This window comes from Pangasianodon hypophthalmus, chromosome 6 (assembly GCF_027358585.1).
Source record: "Pangasianodon hypophthalmus isolate fPanHyp1 chromosome 6, fPanHyp1.pri, whole genome shotgun sequence".
NCBI lineage: Eukaryota > Metazoa > Chordata > Actinopteri > Siluriformes > Pangasiidae > Pangasianodon > Pangasianodon hypophthalmus.
The window spans coordinates 795,803-823,302 of NC_069715.1; the positions used below are offsets into that span (position 1 = coordinate 795,803).

General features: G+C 40.8%; 1 protein-coding gene across 2 annotated transcripts in view; it reads right to left on the reverse strand.

Moving 5' to 3' along the window:
* Nucleotides 1-21,860: 21,860 nt before the first annotated feature.
* The window catches only part of khdc4 (KH domain containing 4, pre-mRNA splicing factor), a 12,483-nt gene continuing 6,843 nt past the window's right edge, over nucleotides 21,861-27,500 (reverse strand). The window contains exons 7-14 of one of the 2 annotated variants that reach the window (XM_034305317.2): nucleotides 26,581-26,789; nucleotides 26,415-26,475; nucleotides 24,805-24,862; nucleotides 24,345-24,535; nucleotides 24,085-24,198; nucleotides 22,815-22,885; nucleotides 22,586-22,674; nucleotides 21,861-22,204 (exon numbers count right to left, since the gene is read on the reverse strand). In XM_034305317.2, coding sequence (XP_034161208.2) covers nucleotides 22,083-22,204; nucleotides 22,586-22,674; nucleotides 22,815-22,885; nucleotides 24,085-24,198; nucleotides 24,345-24,535; nucleotides 24,805-24,862; nucleotides 26,415-26,475; nucleotides 26,581-26,789 — 915 coding nt within the window. In that variant the 3' untranslated portion in view covers nucleotides 21,861-22,082. Of the gene's footprint in view, nucleotides 22,205-22,585; nucleotides 22,675-22,814; nucleotides 22,886-24,084; nucleotides 24,199-24,344; nucleotides 24,539-24,804; nucleotides 24,863-26,414; nucleotides 26,476-26,580; nucleotides 26,790-27,500 lie in introns of both variants that reach the window. The other variant, XM_053234667.1, reaches the window with a different exon arrangement.

Here is a 27,500-nt window from a genome sequence, read left to right on the forward strand (position 1 = left end):
AAAATTATATTTTTTAAATTCCTTTTGGAGGAAAACATTTAAGACTTTAAGTAATAATTAAACGTTTTTAAAACTGACTCTGTGATGCATTTTTGTAATATCAGTTATAGTTTGATTAAAGCTTATTAATGACTCTTGCTGTTGTTGTGGGGAAGTTTGTAAATAAAGCCTCTCATTTGATTGGTTTAGAGGAGCGCGCGCTGCTCAGGCCCCGCCTCCTTGATTCACCTCAGAAAAGCGCGGGAGAGAGAAAAAGTGAGCTTAGAGCTAAATCTGCTGAATATCCTGGGAAATTTGGTTCACAATATTAACCTACTCATGTGTCAGAGTGTGAATGGTGCAATAATGTACAAAAATATAAAAATTATGTTCCACTCTTTCCTTCTTAAAAGCTAGAGGTAAACTCTATCAAGCTAATCTCCTAGCTAGCCAGCTAGTTCTAGGCTAATTTACCTCATCTTTACCCATTACCCAAACTTAACATCATGATTTTTATCAACTTTTACAGCAGCACACTTCAGAAAGGGTTATAAATAAATATCAGGAACTTTATTTTAATAAATAGACCCTGTCAATGTGAGTAAAAAAAAAAAGAAAAAGTTGTCCAGTGAAAGAGAACTAGCAAAGATTGTGGTAGTGGCTAGCTAACTAGTGCTAGTTACAGATTGTTAACATACACAGCTAGCTAGTTAACGTCAGAAAATGGTGTAAGGTGAATGAGTAGAAAGACAGACAGGTGAAGATGAAGACAGGAGATCAGAAGTAAATCAGACTGAAGAAGAAGAAGCAGCTAAAGATCCTCAGGTGAGCTTTAATATCAGTATTGTTACCTTTTTTTTGAAAGGCAGTAAGTGACATTTTTAAAGGTTCATCTTTAATTTCAACATTGATGTTTTGCTAGCAGTGCGTATATTTTAGAAATGTCTTGACATATGATATGATATGATACTTTTGTCATCTTTTACCAGCCCTGGATTGTAAGAGGTAGACATTTATCATTCATAAACCTGGTCAGTCTCTGTGATTATATTTTATATTCATTTATTTTTATTCCTCAGTAGATATTTTCCACTTTTTAAAATTGTTGGTACATCATTTCACCAGTAGATGGCGCTAGAGAATGATGATGCTTGACAGAATCAAGCTCATGAAGTAAAAGAGGTGAGAGTAAGCTATTTAGTCCTGATTTATTTTTAATTCTTCATCATATTAATCTCATGATGAAATACTTTTGTGTTTTTCTTGCACTTGTTGCAATACAGAGTAGCTTTACACACGTGATCAGTGAATCGTGATAGTCTTCTGATCGTGACACGGTAGGTAAAGGAGGCCACCAGAACTTTGGAAGTCGGTGAAATGTCTTGATTCTGGATCACTGATTCATTTAAAAATTCATAAATCACATTCAGCAGCTCACGGCTTCACTAAAAAGCTCTCTGTGAACAATAACAGCAGCATGTAGTCTTTAAGTACTTACCTGTACAGTGAACAGCAGCCTATTCATTCAATTCATCCACAATTATTACTTCTACAGTAGTAAATATCACTGTTATTGGACGGAGGTTTTAAAATACACTATATGGCCAAAAGTATGTGCACCCCTGACCATCACACCCATATGGGCTTGTTGAACATCTCATTCCAGATTTATTCCCCTGTGTTTGCTGTTATAATAAGCTCCACTCTTCTGGGAAGCTTTCCACTAGATGTTGGAGCGTGGCTGTGGGGATTTGTGTTCATTCAGCTACAAGAGCATTAGTGAGGTCAGGCGCTGATGTTGGGATGTCAAGGAGGTCTGGGGTTCAGTCGGTGTTCCAGTTCATCCCAAAGGTGTTCAGTGGGGTTGAGGTCAGGGCTCTGTGCAGGACACTCGAGTTCTTCCACTCCAACCTTCACACACCATGTCTTCATGGAGCTCGCTTTGTGCACAGGGGCATTGTCATGCTGGAACAGGTTTGAGCCTCTTAGTTCCAGTGAAGGGAGACTGTAATGCTACAGCATACAAAATCAACGGTTTAGAAAAAGCCCACGTATGGGTGTGATGGTCACGTGTCCATAAACTTTTGTCCATAAACTTTTGTCCATATAGTGTAACAGTATGTATTCAATTCATCCATAATTATTACGATTAAGATTCAACTTTATTGTCATTGTGCAGAGTACGAGTACAGAGCCAATGGAATGCAGTTTGTTGCGTATCCCAGCTTGCTAGGAAGCTAGAGCAGATGTGGTTGAGGGCCTTGTTTGCCGACCTTCAGATCAGGAACTCAGGGCCTTAACCGTTCAGCCATCACTGCCCCCAATTATTCCTTCTACAGTAGTAATTACTAGTGTTACTGGATGTAGGTTTTAAAATAACAGGCAATTGATGAGAGGTTTATGTCACCCTCTCTACGCCAACTTCAACCTCATTAACCTACAAACATCAGATACAGGGCCGTAACCACCATAGACACTGAGACACACCAACCCCACCCACTCCCCCCTTTCAATAATCAGATATGGCCAAATTATCCCACCTAATATTTCATATTTTTGATGCTGCTCTGCTGCACTCCATTATGCCCCGCTATGAATGTTGTTAGGATCACAAAAAGTTGAAAAGTTAAAAAGTTGTTAGGGCGATCTGCCTCAGCAGTCAAGCAGCGCTCATCAATATCAAAATGTTTAAGATGGCCAATCAAATCAAAGAGGGCGGGGCTTCACTGTTCACAGAAGCCACACGATGCCTCAGTTTTAACGGTGAAAGAGTGCGAGATCAGATGTAAGCTAAGTAGCTAAAGTTTAATATTTGAGAATTGTTTTATGATAGAAATGTTAAACGGCCGACAGTGATATCCAGGGATGCAAATATTTACGTGATTCACGTTATGAAACACGTTATTGTCAATGGGACATGACTAGAAAAGTTAATGAAGCCGTTTTCAGCATATTAGGCGTAAGATTGAGAATGAACGTGAGCATATTGTGAAGGGATTTAATGAATATGGTTCTCTAGCTTTCCTGGGAGCCTTTCAGTAAATTCACTTGTCTAAGAAAATGATTCATAAACCTCAAAGTGGGAGAGTTATCATCATCAGACTTAAACTAGAACATGGTAGAACTTGTGGATTTGACTCAAGTGTGGTTGTGGTTGTGGTTGTGGGGGGGACAACTGGACATCTGGACATCCCTGAGCCTAGGACCTTAATCCACCCCTACCTGCCAGGCTAACACTAACAGCAACTTTCCTCAAGTATATATGGAACGATTCATCACATAAACCAATATTTTCATACGCACCTCATTTCCTCATTCTGCTTCTTCTTCTCTTCTCTGTAATGCTCCTCTCTGGTTCTTCTAGTACTGGATGAGTCTTTAGTGAATACACAAACACCTCATTTCAACATCAGCATGTATTTATATATTACATTTTAAATGAAAGTATCTCATGTTTGAAGGAAATCTGTATACTTCACTCTAATGGATCTCATGTTTTTTTATTAAGAGGATTTTATTTGACTGGAGTCGAATTGAAGCTGTCGTTGTACTGAGTAGTGATGTGTTTTGATTCAAGTGAATCAGAACTCACTTAGAGGGAGTTGGAAAGAATAGACTCAGTAAAGTGTGTCATAATAGTGAGTCAAATGAATTAAAACACACACAAGGATAATTTGAAAGATTTGTCTCAGTAAGTACCGTCTCAAAAATATACCTATGTTCTTCCTGTTAATTAGAGCTAATCTATTTGTCTATTAATCCTACAAATGGACAAGGATTACATTAATAGATGACAGAACGCTGAGTATTTTTGCTTAATGGAATCCAATCATAATACGAATAAACACCAGTCAGATTAATAATGATCCCTTGAGCTGGAATATCTGCTGTGTCTCCAGTTCAAGTATTAAATCAGCCATCAGATGGCGCTGTCTAATGAAATATTATTAAACCACTGGGTTGGTAAAAATTAGGTGTACAGGTACGCGCATACAGTGCAGTGATTTAGTGCAGCAAACCAACAGACTGCATCGATCCATCGGTTTAAACTTATGACAGAGTGAAATGTAGAATTATAAAGTGTGCACGTAAATTCAGTCACTGCCTTACTGTGATTAGCACAAGTGTGTGGCGTTACACTGATCTGTAATGAACTTTATCACAGCACAGTGTATCAGCTTCTGGTCCACCTTAAGTTTACCAAAGAGTTTTTTCTCGTTATTGCAGTATTAAAGCTTATTCATGTTCTATTTTACTTTTTTTGTATAAATAAGTTAAATTATAGCAGCAGCTTGTTGTGTTAAACCCTGCGTATGATATAAGATTTCTTCCTACCTATAACTTAAGTCCTCTGCAACACAGAACTTGTCTAAAGATACCTAATAACATCATTCCTGTATCACAGCCAAACTTTTTCTGTTTCTACACGTATACAACAGACAGCAGGTTCAAACGCATGCCTAGAGATTATTTGTTGCGTGCCTCCTGAGCAGATTAACTTGCGACAGCTTTCATTTACAGTGGGGGGAAAAGGATTGAACACATTAACTATTTTTTTTATGAAACATATTTCCAATGTGGCTATTCACATGAAACCTAGACTAGACGTTGGTGTTAACTCGATAAAACTACACAGCTAAAGAAATCGTAATATTCCAATCTGAAAAAAATGTTAAGTGGAATAAAGTGGAATGACAGAGGAATAAAGTATTGAACACAGTAAGAAAGAAGCAACTAAACCAGCTGATTCCACTAGTTCTCTTACCTGTGCTGATTAGAATCAGCTGGGTTTGTGCATGTTGGTAGGTATCTCCACTATGTTAAAAAAAAAAAAAGGAAAAAAGGAACCTACCTCTGAATGCAAGTAAACAAATCATTTGTCACACAAGAATCATCTCATGATGGGTAGAGGCAAAGAGCTCTCCCAAGAATTACTCCTAAATGTTCCTATAAGCACCATTGGGATTATTATCTCCAAGTGGAAGGAACATCACTCGACCATCAACCGGCCACATACAGAAGCTCCTCGCAAGATTAACGACCGGGCCATCAGAAAGTTACTCAAAGAGAAGACCAAGAGCCAAGGACCACTCAAAGATCACCAGAAAGACCTAGAAATAGCGGGTACAGTCACAGAGAAAACAGTAAGCAATGTGCTCCACTGCCATGGTCTCCATTCACGATCACCTCGGAACATTCCATTACTGAAGAAAAGGCATGTTGAAGCTTGTTTGAAGTTTGCTACAGAACGTTTGGAGAAGCTCGTAGGTTACAAGGCGAATGTAATGTGGTCAGACGAGACAAAATCGAACTTTTCAATGTGCCATGTTTGACTCTGCAGATGACCCTGGACATGAAGTTCGGAGGTGGAAGCATCACCTACGGGGCTGTTTCTCTTGTCATGGTACTGGCAGAATTCAAAATATTGAAGGAAAAATGAATGGAGCCATGTACCAGGAAATTCTTGAGAAGAATCTGTTGCTAGCCACCGGGATAATGTGGATGAGATGCAGATGGAGCTTCTAGCTGGACAAAGATCCAAAACATACTGCAAAAGACACTCTTAATTGGTTTCGTAGGAAAAAAATAAAGATGTTGGAATGGCCCAGTCAATCACCAGACTTAAACCCAGTAGAAAATTTGTGGAGTGTATAACTTGCATTGCCATTCTCACAGCCGTCAAATTGTTAACATCACCAAAAGTAGTGCATGATGTTTAACCGCAAAAAGGCTCATCACGATGGATAACATGGAGTGGAGTTTATGCATGGAGTGAACAGAGACACGGGTTTATTGCGGTGTTCATGAACTCCATGTCGCAATCAACTGAATGGCTGTGAGCTTCGTGTCACAGTGAGCAATGTGTCGCTTTGCGATCTGTGTGTCGCAGTCAGCTTCATGTTGCAGAGAACTCTGTGCCTTGCGAGCTCCATGCCTCTTTGAACATCCTGTCACTGTAAGCTCCTTGCCACTCTGAGCTCTGTGTCCCAGTGAGCACCTTGTCATAATGAACACCATTTCACAGTGAGCTCCGTGTCGTAAGAGGAATTTTGTTAACACAAGTTAGACACAAATGATTTTTTTCATAAAGCTTTATTTGGTTTATATTGATTAAAAATAAACAACCCGGCTGTGACTTTCACTCCATGCGTAAGCCGTCTCAATAAAGCCGTGAGCCGTCTGGCTCCATGCGTAAGCCGTCTCAATAAAGCCGTGAGCCGTCTGGCTCCATGCGTAAGCCGTCTCAATAAACCCGTGAGCCGTCTGGCTCCATGCGTAAGACGTCTCAATAAACCCGTGAGCCGTCTGGCTCCATGCGTAAGCCGTCTCAATAAACCCGTGAGCCGTCTGGCTCCATGCATAAGCCGTCTCAATAAAGCCGTGAGCTGTTTGGCTCCATGCGTAAGCCATCTCAATAAACTCGTGAGCTGTATCGTAACCAGGACCGTATCTCACGGAATGTTGGAATAAAGTTTCCTTTGGCAAGTATATTGCAGGGATCCTTGTGTCGTCTGCTTCGGCAAGTATATTGCAAAGTTCCTGTGGAAATGCAGGTCTATTTATACAAGTCTGAGGAAGAGGAGGTCTGTTCAGCTTAGTCACGCAAGGCTGCGTGGTGGATATTCATTGGTTAACCGTTATCGAATTGTTTATGATTGGCTGCGTGGGCTGTATGCTAGTGGCGTGATCAGAGCGTGCATGGAGGATGATCTCATAGTGCTCCACCCTAGGTGTCTAGAAATCAATTTCCGTGAAAGGTACAAATAATGATTATGTGTACCTTCCTGGATAAGGGTCACCAACCCCTGGGTTCACACAGGGTCCTATAATATTAATTCTGTCTGCTTTGTTAGATGCTTCTTTTTTTTTCTCTGCTTTAACACCGAGTTCACACACACACACACACACACACATACACACACACAAACACACACACCATTCCCCACATAAAGCAGCAGCTCTGCCTCCTCTCTTTCACTTTGATACTTGGCAATCAGTATCCTTACAAATAAGGATACTGTTTCACAGAAAAGGACACCTGAAAGACTCGCAAAAAACAAATAATTTGTACACATTAGAGTCCACTGAGAGTTTGGTGACTGCACCCACTTCAACACTGATATAATAAATAACACAAACAATTTTGAGTTCCAAACAAACAGGATCACAATATTGATTTAATTGATTAAACATGGAAAGTTCCTTTTGGTTGGAAGGAAAATCTACAACTAAAGAATGGATAAGACTGGACATGTACGGTGTGATGTTGAAATTTTTTAACGAGTTCACTCGTTGATTACATTGGTAATCACAGAGAAAACAATAGGCAATGTGCTTCACCACTACAGTCTCCATTCACGATCACCCCGGAAGATTCCATTACTGAAGAAAAAGCATGTTGAAGCTCGTTTGAAGTTTGCTGCGGAACATTTGAAGAAGCCTGTAGATTACTGAGAGAATGTAATGTGGTCAGACGAGACAAAAATCAAATGCGCCATGTTTGGCTCTGCATACGACCCTAAAAATGAATTTCGGAGGTGGAAGCATACTTCACAGCCTCATTGCATCGATGTACAGCTGGAGTGGAAGACTTCACAGCCTCATCAATTCGATGATGATATACAACGACCCTGAACTGATACAACAACACTGAACTGATACAAAGAAAATGTATTTCAATACATTTTTAGATGTGTTTGTAATTTTCATTGCAAATAAAATAAAGCTTTAATCAATAAATTGTGTCAGTGTGTGTATCTACTTTGCATTAGCACAAAATAACCAAGATAAATCATCTTAGACCCTTGAGTTCACTGTGACACAGAGCTCACTGTGACATGGGCCTCATTATTACTTGGTGGTCACTGAGCTGATACGACACCGACCTGATACAACGACCATTAACTTACACAAAAATACAGAACTGATCGAATGACAATGAACTGTGACCACATCCAAATTCATAATCATAACCCTATCATTTATAACAGAATCCTGGGACATGCAAAGCTGGGGTTTCATGTGCATTGGACTAAACTGTTATTGTTGGCTTGATGTGAGTCTAGAATTCTAGAGGATTTAGCGCTTTAGACGTAATTTTGAACAATTTGTTTGTACATTCTGTAAATGCTGCAAACAGCAGATAGTTTGAAGGAAGCTCTTCACACACACACACACACACACAGCTGGATCACTACACCACCATACATTCATAACACAGGTTTGAGTGCGATGACAATGCAGTACACTCAATACACAGAAAGCATGCTTAATGGGAAAGTTACACAAGGAAGTGTGTAAAGGTAAACATGTTCTCTACACTACCGTATCCTGATTCTTCATATTCTTCAGTTTTTATATTACTTAAAATTGCACATGTATGATTTTTTTTTCTTTTCTTTTTGTACATATCATTCATGTATATTAAAAAGTACATGGACTGTCCATGTGTAGGAATACTGAGTGAAAAAGAATAATTTTTTTAAAGGTTCAGATCTATTTAATGTTGTTTAATAAAAATACTGAAAATATTTCATGAATGAAATGAGCAATATCCTTTCAGGTACGATTCACTCAGTTTAGCTCTGGTGCATGATCAGCTGATTTCAGTAAAGTAAAGAATCTGTCTGGAAAAACAACAACAAAAATCCCCATTAGTTTAAGTTAAACTAAGATTTTCACTGGAGTCTACCACAATTTTTTCAAATTTAATTTGAGATTTTGTGCAGAATGTTTAGCAAAGACAAATAGTGTAGAGAGCAAAAAAAAAATCAGGATACTAGTTAATGATAAATTACAGTAATGGTCTGAAGTGATCTGGAGGTGATTTATATTATTTTAAATTTTATATTTTCTTAATTGAAACATGGACACAATGCATGACAGAGATATGATCACTCACATCCTCATTCATTTCAATACTGTTTTGAATAGAACCTTGACGCTTCATGCAATTTACAAGCAAATTATTTCATGGCACGCAATAGCTTCACATGCATCTGGGAAAGTACCTGAAATACCTCCAACACACTGACCAAAGATGACCATGGGAGTAATTTTTGCATCGGCTCACAGAGTGGTTCTCTCTACAACTTTGACTAGCATCAGAAAAAAATTCCTCGGCGTATGCAATTGAAATGCTTAGGCTCCAAAATCCCTGCTCAGGCCAGTAGGCCTCACTTACTTCACTGGATATAAACAAATTAATTTATAAATCATCAGCATCTGCAACTCTCTTACAACTTCTGCCCTTGTCTTAAATTAGGGAGGTATTTAGTATTCAGATATGAACGTTTATACAATCAGATCTTTGGGTGAAGACTGAGTGAGACGAGTCATATATATATTTATATATATATATATATATATATATATATATATATATATATATATATATATATATATATATATATATATATACACATACATACATACATATAATCTCTAATCATCTAATCTCCACCACTGAGTAGAGCTTTCATCTTTAAGTCTTTTTAACGCCTTGAGTGATTTGATTCCTCTCAGTTTAAAGACTAGATGACCTGAGATTTCTTAAGTGGTGTAAAATACGTACATACACACACACACACACACACACCCCAAATCACACAAATGCACAAGCCACTTTTACTACTACTGCTCTCTCTTGTTTGCACTAACACATAAATATCTACACACTCACATGTGCTGTGAATGTCTATTGTGTACATATTGTATTTTATTGTATTTTACTTTATTCTCTTATTCTACTTTATTCTATTATTATTTTTATTATTATTTGTCTTGTTATGTTGGTGTCTCACCCCATGGGTCTGAGGGAAACGAAGTTTCAATCCACTGTGTGTCCTGTACATGTAGGAGAATTGACAATAAAGTTTGACTTGACTACACTTATACAGTGTTGTTTAGAAAAAGTAAGAGCATACAGCTTTGTCTGGATATTTAGTTTGGGGTTACATATATCACACTGATATTAGCTTGTTTTAATTTTTTTTTTAACAATACATTTAAAACACTTCTTGCTGTCAGTGATGTTATTTAATAACTTTTTGTTGGTACAGTTCTACACCAGTAGATGGCACTAGAGAATGTGGATGCTTGATGGAATCCTGATCAGGAAGTAAAGGAGGAGACAGTAGTTTTAAAACCAATCTCAAGGGGATTTTCTTCTGATTTATTTTAAATGATTCAGAAAATGTCATTATAAAACAGTTTCGTATTTTTATTTCACTTGCTACAAAACAGAGCAGCCTTACACATATGATCATTGAATCATGCGGGACATTTATATCAGATAGTCTTTTAATCGTAACACAGTAGGTAAAGGAGGCCACCAGAATTTTGGTAGTCGGTGAAATGTCATGATTCTGGATCACTGAGTCAATTAAAAATTCATAAATCACATTCAGCAGCTCACGGCTTCACTAAAAAGCTCTCTATGAACAATCACGCATAGAACAACAGCAGAGTTCATTATTCAAGTTAATGCTGTTTCAGTAATATAATGTAAAAATGTACAGTGGGGGAAATAAGTATTCAACACATCAACAACTTTTCTATGAAACATACAGTATTAGTTCTCTACCTGTGCTGATTAGAATCAGCTGGGTTTGTGCAGATGGAGCTTCCAGCTGGACAAAGTTCCAAAAGATACTGCAGAAGACACTCTTAATTGGTTTCACAGGAAGAAAATAAAGATGTGGGAACAGCCCAGTCAATCACCAGACTTAAACCCAGTATAAAATTTGTGGAATTGACTCAAGATGCACCAGGAAGCCCCTGGAGTCTTCAAGAAATAAAAACTGTCTGTGTAGAAGAATGGGCAAAAAACCCACCTGAACAGTGTGAGAGATTAGTTTCTTCATACAGCAGGCATCTGGAAGCTTTCACTGCATATAAATTCTTCTTCATCAAGTATTAAATAAATTTCAGTCAATGTGTTTACTTTATTTTACAATACTTTATTCCTGTGTCATTCCACTTTATTGCACTAAAGATTTTTATGATTAGGAATATTATGATTTCTTTAGCTGTGTAGTGGTATTGAGTTAACATCAGTGTCTGGTCTATAATGTGTCATATTTGACTGCAGTCAGTTGGTGCTGTAGATGTAATGAGTAATGATGGTTGACTCACTTGCCATCTTTCTGAAAGAACAGATTCAGTAAACTGAGTCATAATAGAATCAAACAAATCAAAAGAGCTGATCCAGTAACTGGATGTAGAAAGAGTGAATAAAAAAAAATCAAAACTCACTTAGATGAAAGAATCAAATCAGTAAAAAATGAGTTGTAATAGAGAATCATATGAATTCAAACTTGCTTAAATGAATAGCTTGAAAGAACGTATTCACTTTACTGTAAAAAATCAATTCACTTTGCTGGGATCAACGGCATGGTGTGAGCTCACAGTATCGTGTCATTCTGTCGTTGTATCAGTTCCATGTTGTTGTGCCAATGTTAATGATCGTTGTATCAGTTCGGAGTCGTATCAGCTCGGTGTCCACCATGTAATAATGAGGCCCATGTCACAGTGAGCTCTGTGTCACAGTGAACTCAAGGGTCTAAGAGGATTTATCTTGGTTATTTTGTGCTAATGCAAAGTAGATTAACACACTGACACAATTTATTGATTAAATCTTTATTTTATTTACAATGAAAAATACAAACACATCTAAATACGTATTGAAATACATTTTCTTTGTATCAGTTCAGTGTCGTTGTATCAACTTGGTGTTGTTGTATCAGTTCAGGGTCGTTGTATATCATCATCGACTCGATGAGGCTGTGAAGTCTTCCACTCCAGCCATACTTCGAGGCAGCGAGGTTGTGAACGGACAGAACGATGCCGAACTGAACTGAGAGAAGGAAGCTGAACTGATAGACTGACGCTGAGCTGAGAGAACGACGCTGAGCTGAAACAACAACACTGAGCTGAGAGAATGACGATGACCTGAGAGAATGACAGTGAACTGAGAGAAAGAAGCTGAACTGAGAGAATGACACTGAGCTGAAACGACGACGCTGAAATGATAGACTGACACTCAGCTAAATCAACAACGCTGAACTGAGAGAATGATGATGAACTGAGAGAAAGAAGCTGAACTGAATCAATGACGCTGAGCTGAGAGAATGACGCTGAACGGAGAGAACGATACTGAGCTGATAGACTGACACTGAACTGAGAGAACAACGCTGAACTGAAACAACGACGCTGAGCTGAGAGAACGACGCTGAGCTGACAGAACGACGCTGAGCTGACAGAACGACGCTGAACTGATAGAACGACGCTGAGCTGATAGAACGACGCTGAACTGATAGAACGACGCTGAACTGATAGAACGACGCTGAGCTGATAGAACGACGCTGAGCTGACAGAACGACGCTGAGCTGACAGAACGACGCTGAGCTGACAGAACGACGCTGAGCTGACAGAACGACGCTGAGCTGAGAGAACGACGCTGAGCTGAGAGAACGACGCTGAGCTGACAGAACGACGCTGAGCTGACAGAACGACGCTGAGCTGACAGAACGACGCTGAGCTGATAGAACGACGCTGAGCTGACAGAACGACGCTGAGCTGACAGAACGACGCTGAGCTGATAGAACGACGCTGAGCTGACAGAACGACGCTGAGCTGAGAGAACGACGCTGAGCTGACAGAACGACGCTGAGCTGACAGAACGACGCTGAGCTGACAGAACGACGCTGAGCTGACAGAACGACGCTGAGCTGAGAGAACGACGCTGAGCTGACAGAACGACGCTGAGCTGACAGAACGACGCTGAGCTGAGAGAACGACGCTGAACTGATAGAACGACGCTGAGCTGACAGAACGACGCTGAGCTGACAGAACGACGCTGAGCTGACAGAACGACGCTGAGCTGATAGAACGACGCTGAGCTGAATCAATGACACTGAACTGATAGAACGACGCTGAACGGAGAGAACGATACTGAGCTGATAGACTGACACTGAACTGAGAGAACAACGCTGAACTGAAACAACAACACTGAGCTGAGAGAATGACGATGAACTGACAGAACAACACTGAACTGATAGACTGACGCTGAACTGAAACAAAGACACTGAGCTGAGAGAAGGAAGCTGAACTGATAGACTGACACTGAGCTAAATCAACAACGCTGAGCTGAGAGAACGACTCTGAGCTGAAACAACACTGAGCTGAGAGAACGATGCTGAACTGAGAGAACGACACTGAGCTGAGAGAACGACACTGAGCTGAGAGAACGACGCTGAACTGAGAGAATGGCGATGAACTGAGAGAAAGAAGCTGAACTGATAGACTGATACTGAGCTGAAACAACGACACTGAGCTGAGAAAATGACGCTGAACTGAATCAACAACACTGAGCTGACAGAACAAAACTGAACTGAGAGAATGACAGTGAACTGATTGAACGAAGCTGAACTGATACACTGACGTTGAGCTGAGAGAACGAAGCTTAACTGAAACAACAACACTGAGCTGATACACTGACACCGAGTTAAAACAACGACTCTGAACTGAGAGAATGAAGCTGAACTGAGAGAATGACGATGCACTGATAGACTGACACTGAGCTGAATCAACAACGTTGAGCTGATAGAACGACGCTGAGCTGATAGAACGACGCTCAGCTGATAGAACGACGCTCAGCTGAAACGACGACGCTGAACTGAGAGAACGATACTGAGCTGATAGACTGACACTGAACTGAGAGAACGACGCTGAGCTGAGAGAACGACGCTGAGCTGAGAGAACGACGCTGAGCTGAGAGAACGACGCTGAGCTGATAGAACGACGCTGAGCTGAAACAACAACACTGAGCTGACAGAACAAAACTGAACTGAGAGAATGACAGTGAACTGATTGAACGAAGCTGAACTGATACACTGACGTTGAGCTGAGAGAACGAAGCTTAACTGAAACAACAACACTGAGCTGATAGAATGATAATGAACTGATAGACTGACGCTGAGCTGAAATGACGACGCTGAACTGATAGACTGACGATGAACTGATTGAACGAAGCTGAACTGATACACTGACAGAACAGTGTCGTTCTCTCACTTCTCTCACTTTTGTCAGCTCAGTGTTGTTCTCTCAGCTCAGTGTCGTTGATTCAGTTCAGCGTCGTTGTTTCAGCTCAGCGTCAGTCTGTCAGCTCAGTGTTGTTCTCTCAGCTCAGTGTCGTTGATTCAGTTCAGCGTCGTTCTGTCAGTACAGTGTCGTTCTCTAAGTTCACTGTCGTTCTCTAAGTTCAGTGTCGTTCTCTAAGTTCAGTGTCGTTTCAGCTCAGCGTCCTTCTCTCAGTTCAGCGTTGTTCTATTAGCTCAGTATTGTTGTATTAGGTCAATGATGTTGTGGATGTGAAGTGTCAACAACATGGAACTCAAAACTTACCGTTTGGCCTCACATAAGATACTGTATAAGTTTAGGTCAAATGATGTAACATTAATTTACATTTAAGTTTGCTCAATTTGTAAGATAATATTTGGGTAAAAGGGTATAAGTGCTCACATCAAACATCAAATGGTTCACATCAAGAACGCGACCGAGGCAAACACTATTGATGAGTTACATGTGGACCAGAATGACTTACAGGTTCTTTGTTACGGGTTACGCATGGAGAGAAAGAAGTCGTTGGTTCATTGCCACGGCTTACGCATGGAGAGAAAGAAGTCGTTGGTTCATTGCGATGGCCTATGCATGGAGTGGAAGACTTCACAGCCTCGCTGCTTCGACGCACAGGTGGAGTGGAAGACTTCACAGCCTCGCTGCATCGACGCACAGGTGGAGTGGAAGACTTCACAGCCTCGCTGCTTCGACGCACAGGTGGAGTGGAAGACTTCACAGCCTCATCGAGTCGATGATGATATATGACGACCCTGAACTGAAACAACAACACTGAACTGATACGACACCGAGCTGATACAACGATCATTAACATTGGCACAACAATACGGAACTGATACAACGACACTGAACTGATACAACAACACAGAACTTAGAGAATGACGTTGAGCTGAAACAACGACGCTGAGCTGAGAGAAAGAAGCTGAACTGATAGACTGACACTGAGCTGACAGAACGACATTGAGCTGAAACAACAACGTTGAGCTGACAGAACGACGCTGAGCTGACACAACGACTCTGAGCTGACACAACGACTCTGAGCTGACACAACGACTCTGAGCTGACACAACGACTCTGAGCTGACACAACGACGCTGAACTGAAACAACGACGCTGAGCTGACAGAACGACGCTGAGCTGAAACAACGACGCTGAGCTGAAACAACGACGCTGAGCTGAAACAACGACGCTGAGCTGACAGAACGACGCTGAGCTGACAGAACGACGCTGAGCTGACAGAACGACGCTGAGCTGAAACAACGACGCTGAGCTGAAACAACGACGCTGAGCTGACAGAACGACGCTGAGCTGACAGAACGACGCTGAGCTGACAGAACGACGCTGAACTGAAACAACGACGTTGAGCTGAAACAACGACGCTGAGCTGAAACAACGACGCTGAGCTGAAACAACGACGCTGAGCTGACAGAACGACGCTGAGCTGACAGAACGACTCTGAGCTGAAACAACGACGCTGAGCTGAAACAACGACGCTGAGCTGAAACAACGACGCTGAGCTGAAACAACGACGTTGAGCTGAAACAACGACGCTGAGCTGAAACAACGACTCTGAGCTGACAGAACGACTCTGAGCTGAAACAACGACTCTGAGCTGACAGAACGACTCTGAGCTGAAACAACGACGTTGAGCTGACAGAACGACTCTGAGCTGAAACAACGACTCTGAGCTGAAACAACGACGCTGAGCTGAAACAACGACTCTGAGCTGAAACAACGACGTTGAGCTGAAACAACGACGTTGAGCTGAAACAACGACGCTGAGCTGAAACAACGACGTTGAGCTGAAACAACGACTCTGAGCTGAAACAACGACGCTGAGCTGAAACAACGACGCTGAGCTGAAACAACGACGCTGAACTGAAACAACGACTCTGAGCTGAAACAACGACTCTGAGCTGAAACAACGACGCTGAGCTGAAACAACGACGCTGAACTGACACAACGACTCTGAGCTGACACAACGACTCTGAGCTGACACAACGACTCTGAGCTGACACAACGACTCTGAGCTGACACAACGACGCTGAGCTGAAACAACGACGCTGAGCTGAAACAACGACGCTGAACTGAGAGAACAAAGCACAGGTGAAGTGGAAGATTCACAGCCTCGTTGCATCGACACGCAGGTCTGAGGAAGCTTGCCCCTTTGCTTCACGTGCCTTGTGCCCTAACCTGATTGGTGTATTCAGTATGCAGATTAACTAAGGAGTACTTGGTGGATATTCATTGGTTACCTGTTATGTAAAGAGCCTATTATTGGCTGAGTGAGGCTCGTGCTAGATGCGTGATCAAAGCATGCATCGAGGATGAGTTCTGCTCTTCCCATTTCTCTTATTCTTTCCTCCCTTTTAGCAAGTAAAATGAGTTAAAAAAGACAGTGGTCACTAGTTCAGACACAGCATTTGTAATAATATAGTTTTGATGACTAGTAGGCACCAGCCATTCAGACTTTCTGCTGAATACTGCCTCATGGTATGCCTCTATTCTGGCTGTCATATAAGGCTAACTGTGCTAATCATCCTTTAAAGAGACACAAATAATATGAATAGCCTAGAGCACTACCAAGTATATTAACTTGATGGCAGCCAGGTGAATATGAATAAATAGCAAACAGACATATAATGCTCCCTTCAGCTGGAATATCTGCTGTATGTTCAGCTGAAGTGTAAAATTAGCCCTCAGATGGTAATGTCTAATGTAATATTATTAAACTTTTGGGTTTATAAAAGTTATGTGTACAATCACCTGAATACACCACAGCAATTTAGTGCTGCACGCTGACCAACCGAAATATTATTTAGTGCTTATTTTATCTTATTTTTTTTTTTAAAGAGGAAAAAGAAACAAACAAAAAGTATATTGTACTAACAATTGCACTAACTTTTTAAATATAGAGATCACAAAGCACTTCTCGAAGTTATTCAGGATACATGCTGTAAATGTAAATATAGCAGTAGTAAGCAGTATGAAAAGTAACTACAATCCTTGCATTATAATTTATAAGTAAAAATGCTTGCTGTATATTTGTGTGGTAATGTATGAGGTTAAAGAACAGTTGCAATCCCTTCAGTAGAGAAAGCAACCCTAAAGTTTGCCTTGCAAATGTGCTTCCTGATCGACTGCTGTGTGGTGGTGTACACAACAAACAAAAGACTCCATAAGCTGCCCAAGCAAAGGCTTTGGAATGAAGACAGAAATTCTGACTGACTATTCTGATATTTCATACAAGCAGAATTTATTGGTGTAAGTTTAGTTTTGTAAAAAATGTAGGTTGTAGGAAATGTAGGAAATATGTAACAGAGGATCATTTGTATATAATGACATTATGCTTCAAATATCTAAGAGTCAGCTGCTTCATATAAACCGTTGAGGACTTTAGAATATTTAGCCTGCTAGAGGTTTACATTCTTTTAAGTTCACGTTGTTTTATCTGTCTATGCTGGTTGGGGTTCTTGTTGGTGAATGGGAACAAAAGGGATCAAGCAGTGTGCCTAAAGCTGACTGCAGCATCACACCTGATGCAATCAAGTCTTATGAAGAGAGACCTTTTGAGTAAACAAGAGTTGCTTCTGATTGGTTAGAATGAAAACCGTTACCATTTATGGTAAAAACTGGACATTCATGTTAACATAAAGCCACTGTGAAGGTGTCAAGTCTTAATTTATTAAACATAAATTTGTAGGTTAATAAGGATGTTACCTCAAATAATTGTAGTGCTGTTTTTCTTCAAAACTGTACAATGACTGCAACTGTGTGTCTACACACACTTATGTTTGTACACTTGTTATAAATGTGTGCATTATAAATTGCACTACATTATAACCAACACTACGTTCACACACCAGGCAAAAGTGGCCCAATTCTGATCTTTTTCTTTCAAATGTGACACAGATTTGTTACTCACATGGCTGTGTGAACAGCAAAACTCACACTGAAATTCCGATTTGGTCCACTTTCTCCAAATGTTCTGTAGAAATTTTTAAACAAGCTTCAAGATGCCTTTTTTCAGTAATGGAGTTATCCAGGGCGATCCCGGATGGACACTGTGGCAGAGGAGTGCATTGAATATTGTTTTCTCAGTGACGCCTGGACCCGCTGCTTTGAGGTCTTTCTGGAGCTCTTTTCGAGTGGTCCTTGGGTTTTGAGCTACTCTTCTGACTAACATTCTGACTGCCCACTCGGAAATCTTGTGAGGAGCTCATGTGTGTGGCTTCTTGATGGTTGAGTGATGTTGCTGCCACTTGCGGATAACGGCCCCATTGGTGCCATTTAGGAGTTGAGAAATCTGTCAGTAACAGTGCCATTGCAATGCGGCTCAGCTAGCTTGTGAAGATCTTGGGAGAGCTCTTTGCCTCTACTCATCATATTTCTTGCATGATAGCTTGCTGACAAATTATTAGTGTACTTGCATTCAGAGGTGTGTTGCACTTATTCACAGTATTAACTTTCCAGCATGCACTAACCCAGGTGACTCTAATTAGCACAGGTAGGAGAACTAATCAGCTGGTTTGCTTTTTCTCTGCATCATACCACTTCATTTCACATAACTTTAATGGTCTGGAATATTATTATTTCTTTAATTGTGTCATTTTATTGAGTTAATAACAATATCTGGCTGCATTGGAAATATGTTTAATTAAAAAAAATGTTTGTGTTGAATATTTATTTTCTGCAGTGTGTATGACCTGCCTGATCCATCCTGATGCCCTACTTCTGGTTGGAGTAACAAATCTGTGTCACATATGGTTGAGATCGTTCGCTGCTGCTGGGGCCCCATATGGACGTCCTAAAGAACCATTTGGATTGCTGGGGATGGCGCCACCTGGGGGCTGTGGAGATGGCGTGGGGAGTTGTACTGTGATGGCTTGGGACTGTGATTGCTGTGGTGGCTTTGGGGCTGCGGTTGCAGGGGATAGTGCTGCGGGGACAGTGGATAGATTTTAACCAACCGGCCTTCTTGTGAAAACTGTGATGAATTTCCTGGTTACACAACTGCACTATTTGTCCATGTAGTACACAGTTATAGAAGGGAAAGATAATCGCACTTTATAATCGCACACATCTGGTCTGGTTCCTCTCAAGGTTTCTTCCTCAAGTCGTCTCAGGGAGTTTTTCCTCACCACCGTCACCTCTGGCTCGCTCATTAGGGATAAATTCACATATTTACAATTTATTTTGGTTTAATTTAATTCAAATGTATTTATTTCTGCAAAGCTGCTTTGTGACAATGTCCATTATTAAAAGCGCCACACAAATAAAATTGAATTGAATTGAATATATTACACACACTGGAGTCCTACCCTAGAGTCCTTCTCTCACTCACTTTGATCCTGGTTTGAATGGAGCCTTGGCAACAAGTCCTATTCAAAATGAAGGTTTGTGCAATTTACAAATAAACAAAGGATTTTTTGTTGGCACGTAATACCATCATATGCGTCTGGGAAAGTACCTGAAATACCTCCAACACACTGACTTCTGCACATAACTTTGAGAGGATGGTGACCATGGGGGTAAATTTCCATATAAGGAGACTCACCAATGTGAATCTCGATTGATCAGCTTCAAATCGTGTAAGTGTCGATGAGTTAGTGTGATTTTATATGCAGATTATGCTGTGAAGTTTAAATCACTCATTTATTTCAGTTACACGCCAATTTAATGACCATTTTGTGAAATGAATTAAAGAAAGCAAGTCAACGCAAATCCATAAACTAAGACAAATAAGTCTAGTCATTCAAATAAGAGAAAAGAGGAAGGACTCGGCAGGTGTATGTGTTCCATATGTCATTTTTTTTTTTTTTTTTTAATGCATTCATCAACAGGCGCATGAGAGTACGATGAAGAACTGCGTTACCAAAACTTTTCTAACTCTGGCAGATTTTTTTGTTTGTTTGTTTGGTTTGGCCAAACAAACATTACTCCTAACTTCACTCCTAAACCCTGGAATAGTATTCTACAGAACATTGGTAACACTATAGCTCTATAAGTGTTTTAAATTTCAGATTAAAGACATGTTAAGTCTGATCTGCTGCTTTAGTTTTATTCTTTCATTTGGTTTTTTTAATCTCATATTTGTCTCTTATTTCTCTTATTTATTTGTTTAGATTGAGCTGAGATGAGATACAGTACTTTAGTTGACACTTGTCTTTTAAATGTACTATATAAATAAGGTGACTTGATTTGACTTGAGATTTGTAGTTCTTGGGGTTTTTATTATGTTGATTTATGATACTCTGTTGTTTGTACATATGCACAAGTGTTCCTACTAACACCTGTGGAGCCTTTATTGCTCATGTTGGGAATGATGGACATACTACATCTAAACTCAAGTGGCGAAACGTTAGTAGACGTCTTTATAAGCCATGGATTTTTAATAACAATAGTTTTGTTTTAACACAAGGTTGCTCGTAAGTGTATTGGTACCAGAGAACCTTGGGCCAAAGGTCAATAATCGATTTTGTGATAATAATTGGGTAAAGAAAAGGGGAGAGCTGACAAATGATCATCACTTGATGGTGAGTTGGATTCATCGCACAGGTGCCAACCAGATTTACCTGGTTAACACAGGAGAGCCTTTCGGGTTCCTTTGGAGCTTCTGGCTGAGAGATGAATTTAACCCCCACCTCCAAAAGGATTTCTTCCTTGTCTGAGTAAGAGCAGAGACATGGAAACTGAACAGACCATGTTCAAGTCCTCAACTGTAGAGATATCTGCAGAAAAGCTGTGGCAGGAAGACTATCTGAGCGGTAAGCTGAGGATATGCCTTTGGACACTATTATCAATAGAAGCCATCTAGTTTAAGGAGGTCTGTGTAATGCTCATCAAGGGCTCTCATGGTTCAATTAAAAGGTACAGGAGAGTCTGAAGAGATCTAGAGCTCTAGAGGCCTTGGAATACGACTTTCAGGTGGCCACAAGTTGTTCTGGCAAACTTCTGTGCCTCAGGAGACAGAGAGGAGACCAAGCACAAGCTTGGCTAAGCAAATGAGGGAAAGTGTGACCTCTACTGGCGATATTGTTGAGTGACAGAAGGAGCACTTTGAGGAATTATTTATCCCACTGGACATGCGTTCCCTTCAGGAGGCAATGCCAGAAATCTCTGGTGTTTATCAGATATGAATGTTTATAATGGTAGATCTTTGGGTTTAGACGGAGTGAGACGAGTCTCGTTCATGCTGTATGAAGATTAAGTGCAGGAGTTTGCATTATTTCTTTGTTTACAGAAACTCAATTCACTGAATCTGTAAAACTGGCTGCTGTGTCCCAGTGTGGGGGAAACTTTAACAAAACCTACACATATGCATTGTGTGGATATTTTAATGCCACATCACAAAGAATTGAGTTCTCATTCCTGTTTATTCTACCACCGATGGAAATCTTCCTCTAAACACGAACAACAGACATTAGCTAACCAGCTGAGTGGCGCCATCTTGTGTCATAAAAAAATTGTGCATCTGCACTGGTCTGTAGTTCAGCTGAGTTTATTAGTGGAAGCTCGTAACCAGTAATATAATGATTTTCAATCCAACGACTGACACGATACAGCAGCAGCAGGACCTGATGGTCTGTTATGCAGATTGAGAAAACATCTCCAAAGGTTTCAAGTGACCAATCAGTACTCTGAGGTGTTCTGCGTGTGTGTGTGCGTGTGACACTGGAATGATTGTGATATGATGTAAATCCTTATAGGTAGAAATAGAAATGAGTGAATAAAAGACAAAAACAAGTTTCAAGGTTGTGATTTTATTCCATAGGAACAGTTATTTTCCAAACTCAGAAAAGTTCAGCTCAAGGAAGGACTCGAGGGGGTCAGGGGCACATCTTCTCCTGCTAGAGGGTTGGGGTAGGTCGGGGAATAATGTGGTGTGAATGTGGCTGGGGAGAACACTGTGTGTGTGTGTGTGTGTGTGTGTGTGTGTGTGTGTGTGTGTGTGTGTGTGTATTGTTAAGAATTGCTCTTTCTCCCACTGCGAGTTTTCTCCTCTTCCTCGTCCGATGAGTCTCCACCGTACGGAACGAGACCTAAAGAGTCTGAGGAGATCTTCACCTTCTTCACCTCCTCGTTATCTGAGAGAAACAAAAACAAATACTCTATTATTAAATCTGGAGCAAAATCCCACAGGGGTGGTGGACAAACGACGCAGCTCGATCGATTGTAAGACTGGGTTGTCCGTAAGACGTCGTTTTTGACCCTTTCGTCAGCTAGCTCATGCTCTGTGTACATTTTTCCTTGGTTGCCTACGATCCATTGGAAAACAAAGACAGAGGAGTTTAAAAAAAATGTTCAAATCATTACACTAACCCACAACGCTTTAACAATGTTCAGTCTGTATTAGCAGAGCGGTAGATAGTGCTGTGTAATTGTTCTGGAGTGATGCATTGTGGGTAAAGAGTTTAATTTAGAGGTGTGTGTGTGTGTGTGTGTGTGTGTGTGTGTGTGGTTCATACCCGTGTGTGTGAGTGCAGGTTCTTGTCTCGGTCTCTTGAGCGGTGCTGAGAGCGACACCACAGGAGGAGGAGGAGGCGGCATCAAGACCCTATACAGTAAACACACAGTGTGTATTGTACGTATACTCAACACACACACACACACACACACACACACACACACACACACACACACACACACACACACACACACACACAGAGTAGAGTAGGATGTACAGGGAGTGCTCACCCGTCTGATCTGCCTACATCATTATCATCACTACACACCGGCTCTTCCACTGGATCATCTGGTTTAGGCTCCTGAATTTATGAACACACACACACACACACACACACACACACACACACACACACACACACACAGTTAAATCAGTGTTTCACTACACATTAGTACAGGAACTAGACCTGTGCTCATAATCAGTTATTCAATTTACTACAATAAGAGGCTTCAAAATGTCTTCACTCGCTCTGTACGTCCTCATGAGGTCATCATAACCACAGCTACTGCACTAGCTACTGCACTAGCTACGCGCTAACAGTGAAACCACGTATTATCAGCTAGCGACCAACACGGCGATCGAACAGAGCGCTTGAAAAACTATTTCCCCCATCAGTTTCTCTCCCCTGTCATACGTTCACACGTTAAAGCCAAACAACTGCATTTTTTCTGAACTGCATCACCAGGCAGCGCACTCTCAGGGGGGAGCGCTATCGGCCCTCTTCCACATACATGAGCTCACAAGATGCCTACGATTGGCTAGTGTCGCTGTGATTGACAGGAGGGCCAATGTTTCCACTCAGAAACCCAGTAACTCTAGTTTTCTAAACATGAATCGTTGTATACGCTGTTGTGGTTTTTACCCAATCACATGCTTTTATGTTTATTATCCAGCTGAAGGAGGTCATCGAGCCAGAAACGAGCTGTAAAGACACAGAAATCTCAAAGTCTGGGCTGATGCATCATTTTATTTACCATTTATGGTCTGATGAGTGAATTTATCCTGACTAAAGAAAAGTTTGAGGAAAAAAAAAAAAAAAAAAAAACAGCATGTTTAAAGACGACCGGAGAGAGAAATTTGTGTTTATTCTCAACGCATCAAATTCGTAACTGTTCCGTCCAAACTGTTAGCATGAAGCATCATCGAGGAAAGAAAACAAACACTTGCCTTATTTACTCTGGGGGGGGAAAAAAAGTGCTATCGGCCCTCTTCCACATACACAATCTTGACTCCTTATTTATAGCCAGAAACTAATCGTTAATGGTTAAGAAATAAAAGATAACACTTCAGTCACGTTAATCGCTTATCCAGCTCTTTATAAGCACCTAGATTTTAGTGGAACACCACTGATACAGAGATCGGAGTAAGTTTAATGGAGAGGAAAATAATTTAAAAAATAAATAAATCAGTGTGAACACAAAGAAAAGTCTCTTATTTTGGACAAATATAAAGAAGAACATATTGTGTTCTTCTTTGAGGTGTTGAGGATCATTAGCACACCTCTGTTAACTCCTTTTCTCCTTCCTCCTCTTCATTCTCCTCTATGAAGCGTCTCTTTGGGCTGGAAACACTGGGCGAGTCGTTTACGGCAGCATCTGAGGTCTTGTTCTCATCCTAACACACACACACACACACACACACACACACACACACACACACACACACACGAGAATGACGTTGTTCTGTATAATCTCTCAGATGAGAGGACCTTCTCGGTGTGGGTGTGTGTGTGTGTGTGTGTGTGTGTGTGTGCTACTAACCTGCAGGATGAATGAAGTGGACTGGCGAGGACACACGGGATACTGGACCATCTGCGCGCCGTCTGCACCGTCTGCTCGACTCCAGTAACTTCCTGTCGCAGGGTATGATGGGTAAGCGCTGGGGTAGCCGTACCACGACTGGCTGCTGTAACTACTGCTGCTGGTGGACGAGTATCCGTGAGACGGGTATGCTGCTACCACACACACACACACACACACACACACACACGCACGCACGCATGCACTGTTAACACGTTATACAACAGGGCATACAAACAAGTGAACAACAGGAAGTGCAGTGTGTGTGTGTGTGTGTGTGTGTGTGTGTGTGTGTGTGTGTGTGTGTGTGTGTGTGTAACGATAAAAGTCACCTAAACAGGAAGTAACAGGTTTTCAAATTCAAGCAAATAACAGAAATATATAAAAAAAAAAAAAAAAAGAGTAAAACAGGAAGTATTACCTTGTGTGGAACCTGTAGCTGTGTACGTGGATACCATACGTGCATGTTCAGCCCGCACCTGCAACACACACACACACACACACACACACACACACACACACACACACACACACACACTTTATTGCTACAACAAACAAACACCAGAGTTCACACACACACATCATTAGCGCTAACCTGTGATTATTAACCCCTCGTTACTCACAAACCCTTTAGTGGAAAGTCCAGGTTATATAAAATAACCACCAGCCTGGGCTAATTCCTGCGTTCATCTAACGCTCATAACTCAGAATTTCTGATCTCTGATGCGGAAAAACAAAATAAAGTGACGTTTCACCTCATAATTCCTACTCAGAAAATTAGAAAGGTCTCCTTAACTCTAACTTCTGCATGACGTCAAATCAAAATGGCCGCTCACGGAATCAACAGTAAACAAAGCAGCACTTCTTTACCTTTAAACGAGTTATACTGTATTATATTATACGCAATATTACATATTCAAGGGTTAAATCTTGATGAAAGATGAAAACGGAAATCGAAAATGACGTAATTCCAAGTTTCGACTTCCGAAGCAAGTTATCAATGCTAGGCTATCAAGTCTACAGTAAGAAAAAAAAAAAAATAGGTTGCTGTTCCTCTAAATTTTGTTTGCTTAAAATGGTGCAATAGTCATTTTTTTAAATTTCTTACGTGAACAAATACCCTGGGGGAGAAAAAAAAAAAAAAAAAAAAAAAAAAAGATGAAAAATATAAAGGTTTAAGCCACAGTCTCAGCACAAGTGTATTACATGGGTGAAAGAAAAACGTTTGGAAAAGTGCGTTAGAGACCGTGTTTGCGTTTCCATTGGCCTCTCGTCGGCCATTTTATAAACAAACATTCTCGAACGCCTGATTACTCCGCCCCGATCTCAGACTGAAATCGGTACGCGCCCAGCGCAGGACGCACAGCACACATCGCCCCATTCAACTCCACCTATTCAACCGTTAGAGACTTGAAGGTATCACACGTTATTCTCATTTTAAAATGAATTCTGAGCCAATTAGTAGAAGAAGTAACCTTTATTTAATTAGGATAAAAACTCATTGAGATAAAAATCTTTTATAAGAGTGATCTTGCCAAGAAGGCAGCGAAACACACAACAATTAACAACAACAACAAAAAACAAAATAATAAATAAATACATAAATAAACAGCCAGCAGATGGGAAGAATTAGTGAAAAAAAATCAATCAATAGAAATAGAAAAATACAAAGTAAAACAGTCAAGTATCACAGAAGCCACTTCCAATATGGCTGTACGTGAGATTATTTGTATAATAATTATAATTATTATAAAAGTGCCATAAATTCGAGGAGCAAACGGAGCGCAGTAAGCTTTAAGTGTTCCTGTAAGTTGTTCCACGTTGTAGAGGCATTAAATTTAAAACCTTTTTCCCCCCAGCTCAGCTCTAACACGGGGAACAGCAAGTATTTACAGAAATTAATTAGATAACAAACCACATATAGATATAGAATTAGTGAATTCCTTCAGGATAAACGTGTCTATAATGGAAAAAAAGACTAATCCTCACTTGGATAAAAGATTAAATAAAGGAATAAAATTAAAAACCCACCGTCTCTAGAAGGCTCTCGCAGAGTTTCTTGGCTGCTTCCAGGCCAGAGGAGTTCGGGTGGCTACGAGAAACACATTAATTATTACGTAAACGTGACAAACACCTGATGCTGTTAGCTAAATGAAGTGCATGTGTAGTGATACTAGCGTGTGATGTAAGCACACACCTGATGTACAGGTACAGGGGTTCGAATGACTCTCTTCGCGAGGCCTGTTCGATGTAGCCCGAGCCCTTCCCGCGCAGGAAGACGCGCGCCCCGGTCTCCGTCTGGATGTGCTGCAGGTACGAGCCGCTCGGTCCCTCCACCTTCTCGTTCACGCTGAAGCCCGGCAGGCATTGCTCCAATCCTACAAATAGCTTAGTGTGCACAAAACTCTGCAACCAGCACCAGAGGTACAGTGATTACACACTACACCCTTAACCTACTAGAGCTCTATACACACACACACACACACACACACACACACACACACACACTGCACTAGCCCCACCCACTCCCAAAGCAAATAATCTAAATCAATTTTAGACATACTTCAATATTTCCAAGCTAGGTTTAACTCTGACGTAGATATTCAAGATTATTAAAAGTTATTTCCTCAGTCTCTTTACTCCTAGCTAGTTTTGCTAGCTAACAATTCCACTCACTCATAACTCCTTAAAGTTTCACAAGAAGTGAAAAAGGAAATTCAATCGTCGTTTTCAAGTTCAGATTTATTTCAAAAGCATGTTAAGAAGCATGTTAGCCTGACAACAGTACCACTCGGGTAAAAAGGGGAAAAAGAAAAACACAGTTCACGGATGAAGATATCTCCGTGGAACTATTTAACCACATCTGCGTCTGATTGGGGGTTTAGTGGGAGAGTAACGATCGAGGGTTCGGAGTCAGCTACTGATCGAAAAGGTTTAAAGTTCACCTCGGTGTTCATAGTTGTCTCAGCCACAGCAAACAAACTAATGTTGCTATTGACAGTCTTCAAAACAGCAGCACCCGGGCATGTTCTCCTGTCGTGATCAATCTGAATATGTGTGTGTATATGAGTGTGTATGAGTGTGTGTGTGTGTGTGTGTGTGTGTGTGTGTACGTGT